Here is a 13320-nt window from a genome sequence, read left to right as displayed (position 1 = left end):
TAGCTTTGGCTAATTGGGGTCTTTTGTGGTTCCATACAGATTTTACAATTGTTTGTTTTATTTTTGTGAAAGATGCTGTTGGAATTTTGATAGACAATCTATAGATTGTTTCGGGTAGTGTGACTCATCTTTCCAGAGCACATTCTTTCCCCAAACCCCAGTATTCCCCACTGTATTATTAACGTAAGTGAAAGTAGGTTAACAGAATAAAGGTTTGGTTTTGAGAGGGAATGCTGTTGTAGAAGTTTTTGGCCCATGGGAAAACTGAAGTTTTTCAAATTAGGTACAGGAAATCCATTTTGATTTCTTAGTGCAGAATCTGGTATTCGAGAAGAACTTTGAAATCTGAAAATTCCTTCAGTGCAAGGATAAGACCTAGAAATTTAACAAAACTTTTTTATTCATTTATTAATTGGATATTTATTAAGTGCTTACCATGTTTCAGGCACTTAGGTTACTGGGGATTTGTATCATGGTGAGTAAGACAGACTGACTGTTCCTTGCCCTGTGGCCATGTGTAAGGGTATTTAGTTAAGTACATCCTTATCAGCGGTGGGCTTAAAATTTTTTTTTGCCTTTTTGATAGACAAAAAATATTTCTTACTACTGATACTAAGAAATTTTTTCATGTTATTGACCATTGTTTATGTCTTTTGTTTAATTTGGATTCCAAGGCTTAGAACTTACTTTCAGTCAGAGTTTTTGAAACTCATATATTCTATCTGATGAATTGGTTTAAAAATATATTTTTTTTAATTTGGAAATTTTTTTTAATTTGGAAAATAAGGCAGTGTTTCCATGTTAAGTGTGCTGATGTTTCTAATATGTATTCCCACCCTACCTCCCAGGCATTCATTGCTTTAAAGAAATCTGTATCATTTGCTGGAATATGAATGCAGCTAGCAGCTAACCCAGTTTTATAGAAAATCGCCTTGAGCAATACTCCCTCTACCTGTACCTCAAGCATTTCAGGTGATTTGTTAATTTCAAAACAAATCTAACGAAGATTTATTTTAACATAATTAAAGTAGGTTCTGCTTAAGTCCTGGTGCACCAGAAAAACTTGTCTCTTATCCTTTGCAATTTTAGGAGTGGTGTTTCACTCATCCAGTTCTTAAGTATTAATTTCTTCCATATTCTGGAGATTAGGGTGAGGGTAAAACCTCTTATCTTTGATTTTGTCTGGTGATTTTTTTATGCTGGTTCAGTTTATTTCTTTTAAAATGTGGTACAACTCCCAACTTTTTAAAATGATATTCTTGTACTAATTGACAACATAATAGACATTTCAAAGTCTTCTCTTAAGCATATTTAGTTCTTGAAGAGTTGTTTTTATAAGTGACCTGTTTTATAATATTAGTATGTGGTTTTACATTCTTTTTGGATGGAAAAATCTGTATTTAGCATAGCATATCCATGCTGTGGATCCTTTCCCTTTTCATTGCATTGAGATCTGTTTAGAACTTAGACTTTCTTAACTTAGGTTTGGGGACTTGCCATAATCAAAATGAAATAGCCCCTGAGCGCTATGTCTTCCACACTTGATCTTAGCCAAAAGGCTGAGAAGCCATGAGCTGTATGTCTTCCATCCAGCCTTGCAATCTTGGCAAACTACTGTTGATGTCTTGAATCTGTTTAGCTGGTTGGTTTAGAACTAGAGCCCTGTGTTTAACAGCTCTGTGCCCTTGAGCTGAATGACCTTTGTTAGGTTACTTATCTGTAAAATGGGGACTAGAGGATTATTAGTATTTGATGACAGTTTATGTTTAGGACAGCATCCAACATAAGGTTCTCAACAAGTATTTCTATAGTCCTAATATTTGTGTATCTGTTACATGATTTGCAAGTGTCACTAAGTTGTTATAAAAATCCTGTGTAAAAAAGGATGTTAAAACAGTAAACTGTTCAGATATCAAAGAGAAGTTTGTAATCCTGATAATGAGCAGTCACTTTTCTTTACACAGCTATTTAGGTATCAAGTCATCTATATTCGTCATTTATACAGTAGTTCTACTAATTAGCTTTTGTTAGTTCCTGTGGTACTAAATTTTACCCGCACTATATTCTGTGACTTACAAGTGGGCTTATGTATCATGCTGAGGCAGTTACTAAGTTTAAGGCTGGCTCATTACTGGTTAATTCCTTCTTAGGAAGGAAGGGGTTTTCAGTTATATTTAATAAGGATATTTTTAGATGTCACCAGAATCCCAAATTGATACATCTACTCTTGACCTCTTTTCAAAGTCCTGTTTACCCAACTGCTTTTTGGATATTTCTACTTGGATGTTTTTGCTATCATTTCAACTCACCATGTCTGAAACTGAGTTTATAGTCTTCATTCCAGGATCACTGCTTCCTCTGATGTTCCTTTTTCTGTTAGTTATACAATTTCCCAGGTAACGCATATTTGATCATCATATTGACCCTCTCTTTGCTTTATTCCTGAGTCTATTGGGGCTTGCTCTTATGTCCTTCCCCCTTACTCTCACTATTGCCATCCAACTTCTTTTCTTTATACTCTGCCTCTATTTTTACTGCCATCATTACTGATTGCCAAATTAATTGTTCCCAAACATCGCACTTCATGTCACTTTCCTCCTGTAAAAGTGTCAGCAATTCCTTGTTCCTATTATATAAAGGTTTCATTTAAGTTCAGTTTAATTTCAAATCTGAACACTAACCTCCCATTCCAACTTTACCTCTCATCATTCTCCTTACAGAAATCTTTTCTTCACCCATATTGTGGTGTTGCTTCACATCCTTTCTCTCATTCCTTCTTCTGTTTAGAAAGTCTCCTTTTTTTCTGACTAAGCAAATAATGCCTGTCTTCCTATCCTATTTCTTAAGATAAAGTACATTTCAGCCCACTGTGCTGCTCCCTTCTCTGAACTCCAAACACTTAATTGTTCATTTATTTGGTGTTTAATCTTTAAGTATTGTCTTCAATTTCTGAATCGCTTAACTTTACCTGTCTCTCTGGTCTTTTGTAAATTGAGGTAGATCTTTTCTAATTGTATTCCCCAGATCCAAGCTGGTATATAAAATGAACATGAAATAATTATTATAATATTGTTTGATGAAAATATTTTTCTAAATAATAGTTTTCCCAAAAATTTAAGGTGCAAATTGCTAAGGAGTATATTAATACTTGGGAATAAATTTTTTTAAAATGCTGACTTTGATTAGTACCATAGCATTATTGAGGTTATATTAAAACTGCCTATTCAGGAAAGTCCTAAAATCATGATGGGGCTTGGCTGACCACGAAACCTCACTTTCCAAACCTCACATTCACTCATATTTAGCCAGTGAGGGACTGGCTAAACGTTAGGCCAGAGCTGTCAAGGTCTATGGTTGCAACTCCACATTAACTTCTTATTTAAATGCTTTGCCTTTCCTTTTGGGTGATAGACCTCTCTCTTGTCCTGGTTCTGGTGGAAAAGCATGTAGTTCAGGTAAGGAGTGGGTAGGAAGAGGAAAAGAGAAGATAGAAAAGACAAGAAAAATAGTAAAACCATGAGAAGTATGTGTCTCGTTTGTTTTAGTAACCTTGCTGCATTCAGAGGTTAATTTGGAGGAGGCACTGGGCGAGTGGAGCATGACATTTTTCAAGCACATGGCTAGCCAAAAGGCAGCTCCCCAAGGAAGTTTTGGTTTCTTTGATCAGTCCCTTGAATTTACAAAACTGCCCTTTGTCTCTTTTGAATGGGTCAGTTGGGTGCCCAGGATGGCTTTTGGAGTTTGGGTGGGGCATGGTCAGTGGGAAGGTGGAAATAGGGGCGGTTTACTAATGTAATAGATTTTTAAGAGTAGTCTCCCCCAAATTGTAGCTATAACTCCCTCTCAATCACTTTAGCAGGTTAAGCAAGAAGCCGGGGGTTGGGGGTGGGGGAGGGAGAGAGACCTCTCTCTCAAAGGGACAGAATGAGCTAGGCATTTTCTGTTTTGGAACTGGCTATAAAACTGTGGGCAAATGGTTTTATATTCTGAGGTGGCAAGGCCTAGCAACAGCTAGCTGAAATAGCTGTTACAGAGCATTTTCTGATTGACTACTTTGAGGGTATTCATGGAAATTAGTTTTTAGCCCTCATCTAGCTCATTCTGTGTATTTGAGTATGCTTGTGACACTACTTTCCCCATAGCCACCAGACTCAGAAAACTCCTCCTTGTTTGCTTTATGTCCTTTTTAAGAGTACACTCAGAACAGTATCTTCTATAAATTTCAGTCACTCTCATTCTAGATTGTCCGCCAAGGACTAATAAGTTATCTTTTCAGTTTAAGTTTGGTTAATGTTTTTAGAGGGAACCTTAACTTCTGTGACATAAATTATAATTATTAAATCATATTTATTTTATGAAAATCTGATAACAGTTTCCCCCCTTAATCTTTATAGAAAATGTGCCAGAGGAACTTCGAGAACCATTTTACATTGATCAGTATGACCAGGAGCACATCAAACCACCTGTTGTGAATTTGCTCCTATCAGCTGAACTATACTGTCGTGCTGGGAGTCTCATTCTGAAGAGTGATGCCGCAAAACCCCTGTTAGGCCATGATGCTGTCATCCAGGCTTTAGCGCAAAAGGGTCTTTACGTCACGGACCAGGAAAAATTGGTAACTGAACGAGACCTCCACAAGAAACCCATACAGATGGTGAGTCTTTCTATAACCAAAATTGCTTTGCTTAATGCACATACTTCTGAGTGTGAACTGTATTATAAACTGGATATATGTTTTGGAAATTAGAGATTGTCATCTCTGCCTACCATGTAAAAACTTTTTCTTAAAATTTCCAGATTAAGGAAAATCTTAATAAACTATTTGGGGAGGCCAAATAGACTATTTTGGAATGTTTGGTGCCATTTTAATACCCAGGGGAAACAATTACATAATTTCCAACTACTTTAAAATGATTTTTATTCAGTTAAAAAACTTACTATTTCCATCATAGAGACTAGCTAAGGGAGATGGGAAGTATATCTTCTCATTAGGAAAGAGATTTAAACATGAGATTTTAAGTCTTCCTTTACATGCTTTGTTGACATACTTGGTAAATTTCTGCATTTCAGATATTTTAGTTTAATTACCCTTAATTCTTTGTTGTGGTGAACACACAATTAAGGACTCTAAGCTGGACTGGGAAAAGCCTGCAGGAACTCTCTTATTACAGTCTTTGGAGACAAGTTCAAAAAAATTTTTTTTTTTTTAAGGATTGATTTATTTATTTTATGCAAGCACTGGGTATAGTCAGAAGCGCGGGAGGGTGAGAGAATTCACCATAGCCGAGCTGGGAACAGAATGGGCAGAGTGACGAAATACACTGCTGAGAGGAGCAGTGGGCGCGGCAGGAGAGGTCTATTGCTCCAAGTGGGACCCTCACTGGCGACCGGGGCTCAAATGGGCGCTACAGAGGCTGCGGGCAGCTTTGCAGCCCAGTGCTCAACCGCTGCGCCACCAGGGGATGCCCAAGTTCAGAATTTTTAAGTTTATTGTATGTTGCTTCAGTCTGTTGTGTTGCATTAGCTGGGGTTTACAAAATGCTGGGCATCACCAAGAATGATATTAGAAAGAAAAATACATTTGTGCATTTGTTTAAATCACGCTCTGCTATGTCTTTAATTATTAACTAAATTAGATCCTTTAGAAGAGGGTTTGGGACATGTATTTTTAAACATATTTTCTGGTTGATTTTTATGATCAAGAATGTATGGAAAATATTGACCTAATCCAGAGTCATTTTATATATGTAGTCCTTACAGTTTACAGAGGTTAAATGATTTGGCTAAGGAGCACTATTATTTAGTAGCAACACTAGAATTGGAATTTGAAAGAGCTAGAACAATGACAGTAATTTACAATGCTGTTACTGGAAGCAAATTTGTGCCCTTAGATATTTGTGATCATGTTTACCCTGCTACTTATCTAAACTGTAGACTGTCCTGAATCAAACTCTTGGTTGTAATCAACTTTCCAGCCATGTTTTGATATATAGGAGATAGAGTTAATATTTATAAAACTCAGTCATTTAAATAAATATGTGTATATATATGTATATGTACACACACATACACGCACACACATTTATATAGTACATTTATATACAGTTCTATAGTGTATGTAATATTAAATGAGATTGAGTCATGTATGACTTGTAAAATAACATTAATCAGATCATACTGTGCAACACTCATTATTATATAAACAAAAAATTTGTTTGGCGTGCTTTTTTTTTTTTTAAAGAATTATTTATACAAGCACTGGAGTACAAGCCAGAGGCACAGGAGGGTGAGAGAATCCACCAGAGACAGAGCAGGTAGTAGAACAGGCAGAAGGACTGAAAGCCACTGCTGAGGGGAGCAGTGGACGAGACAGGAGAGGTCTGTGGCACCATGTGGGAATCTCCCTGGCCGGGCGGGAATCAGATCGGCACCATGGAGGCTTAGGACAGTTTCACAGCGCTGTGCTCAATCCACTGCGCCACCAGGGAGGCCTTAGCATGCTTTCTTTTAATGAGTATCAAAAAGACATAATCTGTCTAAAAGGTTAGAGCTAAAAATTAGGTTGGGAAGAGGCTCTGTGAGCTGACATTAAGGATTTTTAGCTTTTCAGTAGACTACAGGATTGTGGAATAACTTTTCATTCTATGTACTCTGGTTCTGTTGTTGGTTGGGCTTCTCCCTGCCTACATTAAACAAATAAAACCTTGCAAAACACTATAAATTGCTGTACTGTCGGGGTGGTAAAATTACTGCAGTCTGTTAATTTTCAGATATTTGTGATTTGCTATTCTCCACTTATCAGACTATCTAATAACTCTTTATTTAGCTCACTGTGCCAGGTAGTGTACTTACTCACATATTTTAGTTCTTACAACAACTTAGCCTCCTAAATTTACCCTGTTCTGATGAGGAAACCGAGATCTTGAGAATACATTGTAGGTCACAGGGCAAGTAGTGAAGGCCACATTCACCGCTAGCAAGGGTTCAGACCACCTCTGCTTAAACTATAAATCCCATGTTCCTACTAAATTGTACTTTTTGTCCCTTCCTAGATAATAGGAAAGTGATAGTAATAATAAGATACAGGAAAATAGGAGTAGGTAATAAGGAAGTTGAGAAGTAGAAGAGGTGTGTTACAAGGATATCTGCTTAGTGTTTTGAAATCTTGGTCATTTGTCCAGGTTTCTTTTCAAAATAATTTAAGCATTTTTGTTCTGGTCTTGAAGATTATATTAATTTCATGAATTGTAGGAGTAACTAGTTGGATGCCTGTGGATAGAGGATGAAGTTGAGTTGTGATAGAATTTTTATGGATGGATATGAGTTTCTTGGTTTTTAAGAATGTGTGAGGTAATCTCCTAGTTATTATTTTTCTGGGTACATGAAAGGTGTTGGAAACAGAATTTGATCTCAGGAACGTTGTGTTGTCCTCCTTTTTCCTTTTTCTTCCTCCTCCCTCCTTTCCAACATATTGGTCCTGTTTGGCAGTTGTTCATAAGGAATTCCATGATGCTACCCCATCTGTTGGAACTCAGTGTAATTTACTTTTGTAAAACTTAAAAAAAAAATTTTCCTATTTAAAAAGATTGAAAATTGCACTTTAGAGAAAAAGGATTATGTAAGTGTAAGCATTGAAATAGTAGTTGAGGTGAGAGTAACTAGAGTCTCCCTTGTATATTAATGCCTTGCAGATTTATGAACTTGTCTGTGAAAAATTATTTTAAATTTCTCAGTTATTGTTGAACAGCGTTTTTCTTTATGCTTCATGCTGGAACTTGTTTTTCTGTTTCCCATTCATTATGTACCTAGCTTGGATTCCATTATTTCCAGGGAAATTATTACATACACCTCCATAATAAATTCACATTATCTTTTGAGATCTCATAACTGTGTATATTATGTCCCAGTCTGTTTTTCATTTACAGTAATTCATTTAGACAAGTTTACTTTCTTATGGAATAACTTGGTGAATGGTGTGTACTTTATCAGATCACTTCACAAAAGCCTATTTTATTTATAATGAAATTGAAGTCAATCAAGCTATTTATTCTTTCATTCATTAGTTAATTTATGGACCTTCTATGCACTGTGCATTGTCTACTGTGATTAAAGAGAGTTTCTGTCCTTCAGTGTCTTATTTTCTAGTGGTAAAAAGTAGCTATTATAGGAAAAAAATGACTGAATTATTGTACATATATTTTAAGAGCACCCTACTGGTTCTACTCCTAAGCTGAGTTTTGAAGCATGCGAAGGGTATATTATTACAAGGCATTGTAAATGAGATTATAAGGGGATGTTAATAGGAATGTGGGCACATGATACATTCAAGGAAAGGTTTTAGCATTAGCACTAGCTACATATTGGGGATTGATGACAAATGAGACCAGACAGGTTAAGGACAGGGCACGAATAACCTTATGTATTATGCCAAGGGTATGCTTTACCATGGAGATGATAGGGAGCTACCTAACACAGAGTTTGAATCCAGAGAGGAGATCACCAGAATTGTGGTACAGAAAGTCATTGGTGGTGCTGTAGAGATGCCATTTAGGAGGACATTGAAACAGCCAGGACCTGCACTAGAGGCCATAGAGATGCAGAAGAGGGTTGAAGGGGAGAAGCATTCTTGAAGTAGACTTGAGAAGATTTTTTTGACTCATGAGAACTCTAGGAAATGAAAGAGAAGAGAGCTTAGGATAGCACTGGTAGCTCTAATTTGCAGTTAACGCCTGGAAACTGCAGGAAAAAAGTCTTAGTTTAATTCTCTTTTTCTGGGAACCCCAGGGTCTACATATTAGCTTCCCCATCCTCCTGTTCCTCCTGGTGCCATAACCTAGTAATAGCGAAAACAAAGTAAGTAAAAGGGACAGCTTTATACTTTAAAAATCTTTAGCTAATGTTTCTTAACTCTCTTATTTTTGATGGAGAGAGGTGACTAAGTTTCATCCTAAATTTCTCTTTTCTTCTGGGTACCTGTTGGAAAAGAACAAACATGTGGGATTGAAAGAACTGCAATATAAAAGTGGGATTGGACTGAAGGCTGATGATGAAAGGAGAATTGAATGTCCTTTACACATGTTAAATCATTAACGCAATATGTGATATAGGTGGCAGTACCCTGTTTTACAGATGAAGACACTCACTCCACAAGGCAAGTTAGTTTACTCAAGGTCAAACATGTAATGCGATGATGATGATGGGAGGACTTAAACTTGTATCTATCGATTCTAAGGCCCACGCTTATCCCATTTGTACCATATGGCCTTCTTAACAACCCAAAATCCACAATACACCAAGAAACAAAAACACCCTACTATTTCTACAGTGCTTAATAGCTTATAAGTCATTTATACTTTTTAAATAACAATGAGAAAGGTAAATAGGCCAGTTATTAGCATCTCTTTTTGACAAGTAAGGCAGCTTTATGGGAGAATGTATTTAATAGATATTTTTTCAATTGCTGCTAAAAGAGGTGTAGAACAGATTGCGATTGTGTGGCTATGTGACATGCTGTTAGTGACAGCAGAGATAAAGCCCAGGTCATCCTGCCTCTGACAGTGCGTGGTCTTCAGATACCTGGTGCTGCTAGCCTTTTTCCTGTCCTTGCGCATTATACTCTGTTGGTTCTAGGGAGGCCAGCACAGCAGAAAAGCATGGAGTAGAATGTCACACAGTGAGAGCATGTGCAGCGATGACAGGAATTTGGTGAGAGGGGAGCAGGGTGGGATCCTAAGAATAGGGATAGTAGGGAGAAAAGGAAATTGTTTTGGTTACCTGACAGAGGGACTGCCGCCATCTACTTGGGCTTCTGTAACAAAATAACACTCACTGGATAGCTTATAAACAACAGAAATTTATTTCTCACAGCTCTGGAGACTGGAAGTCCATGGTGGAGGTGTCAGTCTGGTTGCTTACTGGTGAAGGTCCTCTTCTGGTTTGCAAACTGCTAATTTTTGCTGTGTCCTTACTTGGTAAAAAAGGGCACCAATCCCATTTAGGGCTCTACCCTCCCAACATAGTCACTTCCCAAAGACCTCATAACACCACCAACACCTTGGAATTAGGATTCCAACGGAAGAATTGTGGGGTGAACACATACACCAGGTGCTTATATATAAGGGGTAGATCTCATCTGGTCACCACTAGCTTATAAAGATAACGACTTTCAAATATAGAGCAATTCACTTTGCAAATACTTTTTCAATTTAAAAAAATATTCTACCTTAGGATTTATTTTTACATTGGTTTAGAAAAATATCACTTAAAATAACCTAGAATTTCAGGAATATACTCCTTGAAATGAAAAATATTGTATTTATTATGATATCCAATATGTTAATGTTCATTATATTAAGTCTTGTTCTTAAGTATAATTCATTCTCCTTTATCTATTTAAAATATATTTTTCTCATATTTTTTCAACTTTATTGACAAAATTGATATATATGTAAGGTATGCACTTAATATTTTAATATATAATATATTGAACCTAGTATTATGCCTCTGTAAATGGAGCTGTGCAAGAGCTCGGTAAATGGAGTGTTAATTTCTAGCCACATAGATCAGACTTTTCTAGAAAAAGATTTATTTATGCATACAAGAACTGGGGTACAGGCCAGAGGTGTGGGGAGTGAGAGGATTCACCAGAGGCAGAGTGGGAAACAGAATAGGCGGATTGACTGAAATACACTGCTGAGAGGAGCAGCGTGCAAGTCAGGAAGGTCTGCTGTGCCATGTGCTCCCTGGCTAGGCATCGAACTCGTGCTGCAGTGGCTGCGGGTAGCTTCATAGGCTGCATCTTAACCCCCTGTGCCACCATGGAGACCCTAGATCAGATGTTTTAGACAGATTGGGATGGTGAACAGTTTCTTATTTTCCCCAAAAACCATTATTTTTGCTCCTTAGTCTGCTCCTGGCCATTGCTGATTTATCTAAGGGTTAAGTCACTTGTATGATGGTGGACTAATTACAATATAGCTGGGAATCTGAAAACTTGGGTGGAAAGAAATTCAAAGCGTGGTGATGGAGGTGTTTGGAACCCCTTATCTTACAGCTTCAGAGCTCTGGAGAGAAGTCTGTGAGCTTCTCTGCTGAGGTCTCTAGAACTGCTTGTTGTGTCCTTCCTGAGCTTGATGGTTCAATCTTCCATCGATTCTGTGTCTTCTCTCTAAGTCCAAATTTTGTTTAGCAAATTGTAAAGGGAATAGATGATAGTTAAAAGAAATCTTTAAAATAAAATCTTCCATTTGGATGCATGCCTGTGTTCAGACACCTGGTGAATGAGTTTCTGTAATAGAGAAAGCTTTTCATAATGCTTGGATTCCTTCTGAGCCTGTACTGCTCTGGGGTTGAAAGATGTTTGTAGTAAGCTGTGTTAGAAAGTGAGCTGTGTTGCAAGGTGAGTTATCTTTTTAGGAAATGCTGTGAATATACTTGCAGGGATGTAAGAATGCTGATTATTGTTTTCCTAAAGAAAGCTGATTATTGTTGTCCTATTGTCCCAAATTTAGTTTGTGGTAAAGATTAGGAAGAAAATTGAAGAAAGTTAAATGTGACAGAATGACCTGATGGAATTGTGTGCGATTCTCAGAGTTGTGTGGGGCAACCTTACACAGGAGAATGTATTTGAGCAGAGATCTAGATAATAAGGAGTCAGAGATAAGGGGGCCCATCTTCCCCAAAAGTGTCAGGTAGATTAATATGCCAGGAGTGGGCCTCTTTGTCACCTTGGCATGGGAACTTGAGATCAGTCTAGACCCAGTGAGCCTGGGAAGCTCACCCTATTGCCGTTAAAGAATACATATTGTCTTGGGATGAGAAGGACACGGATCTCGGAAGCTAGGAGAATCTTTTGTCCTTGCCTCATCCCTCCCTCCCTCCCTAATGAAGAAGAGATCTGTAGAAGGATGTATCTGGAAAGGTCTTGTTCACTTGTAGGTTTATTAGTGAGCACATCCTCTCTATCTCAGAATCTCATCTTTTTTCTCTGGTGTTCCTCCTCCTTGTCCTTTGAAATGTCCTTCTCTGTGTCCTTGATGCCATGTCCTTACACTTCGTGTCATAAATACACACACACCATATCTTCTATATCTACTTATCTGTGGTGTTTCCATATCTTGGCTATTGCAAATAGTGCTGCTGTAAACATAGGAGTACAGATTGTCTTTCGAATCTGTGTTTTTTGGGTACATGAAATTGCTGGGTCAAATGGTAGATCCATTTTTAGTCTTTTGAGAACTCTCCATTTTTTATAGGGAATGGATCCATCTACACTTCCCACCAACAGTATGAGAGGGTTCCTTTTTCTCTAGCGTTCGTTTCTGGTTTGTTTTTTATACATGGGCCATTTTCACAGATGTGCGGTATTATCTCACTGTGATTTTGATTTGCATTTGATGATAAGTGATGTTCAACAAGTTTTCATATGCCTCTTGGCCATCTGTATGCCTTCTTTGGAGAAATGCTTATTTAGTTCTTTTTCCTGTTTTTTGATTGGGTGGTTTTGTTTCTGTTGAGTTGTATGAGCTCTTTGTAGCTCTTCAATATTGAAACTCCCCTTCTTATGGAGATTCCTTTGTTACATTCCTACTAATAATTTCCTGGAAGGAACATTTTCAGGAATTTGACACTTTATGGCCATATTTATTTACCATATAATTTGAAAGATAAGAAATACTTGATTCATTCAGTATGTATTAGTTGAGAATTACTCTGGGCCTAGACAGTAGGATGCAGTAATAAGACAACAGACCAAGTCCTTGCTGTCACAGAGCTAGTATTTATTTAGTAGCAAGACAAGTGGAAAAAGGCTAAAATAAATTATAACAGTTTTAGACAGTGGAAAATGCTGTGAAGCAAATAATTCAGGAAAGGACTAGAGGGAGCAGAACATGCTATTCTCTTAGGAAGTGGTCAGGGAAGTCCTGTCCAGAGAGTTGACATTTGAACTGAGACCTAAATACCAGAATGAACCAGCTTATGATGATCTGGGAAAACATCATTTCAGACGAAAAGAACAGCAAGCTCGTTGACTTTGATGTAGGAATATATTTATATGCAACTGAGGATGGGAGTGAGCAAGATTGATAGGGAGAGTGGCATGCCACCTGGTTTCATGAAAAAGATTGTAGCCAAAGCCGGTAGAGACCTATACACTATGATAAGAAGTTTGAATTTTATTCTGAGTGTACAGGAAATCATTGGAAGATTTTAAATAAGGCAGTGAGTTTGATCTGTTTTTCTTTTTCTAATGCCTTCCAGTTACCTTGCAGACAGTGGGGAATAGGAGATGGTGGTGGGAAAGGGCTGGGATTGAGGCAG

General features: G+C 37.5%; 1 protein-coding gene across 5 annotated transcripts in view; it reads left to right on the top strand.

Annotated features, from left to right (window-relative positions):
• Window positions 1-13320, top strand: part of CAMSAP2 (calmodulin regulated spectrin associated protein family member 2) — a 93877-nt gene that overhangs the window by 19763 nt on the left and 60794 nt on the right. For 4 of the 5 annotated variants that reach the window (XM_037497011.2, XM_037497009.2, XM_037497010.1 and 1 more), the window contains exon 2: window positions 4395-4654. In XM_037497011.2, coding sequence (XP_037352908.1) covers window positions 4395-4654 — 260 coding nt within the window. Of the gene's footprint in view, window positions 1-4394; window positions 4655-9103; window positions 9152-13320 lie in introns of those variants that run through there. The other variant, XM_054690515.1, reaches the window with a different exon arrangement.

Source organism: Talpa occidentalis, unplaced genomic scaffold, assembly GCF_014898055.3.
Source record: "Talpa occidentalis isolate TD23 unplaced genomic scaffold, MPIMG_talOcc4v2.1 talOcc4.8, whole genome shotgun sequence".
NCBI classification, from domain to species: domain Eukaryota; kingdom Metazoa; phylum Chordata; class Mammalia; order Eulipotyphla; family Talpidae; genus Talpa; species Talpa occidentalis.
The sequence above is the reverse complement of the archived record's forward strand: the minus strand, read 5'-3'. Positions and strand labels throughout refer to the sequence as shown.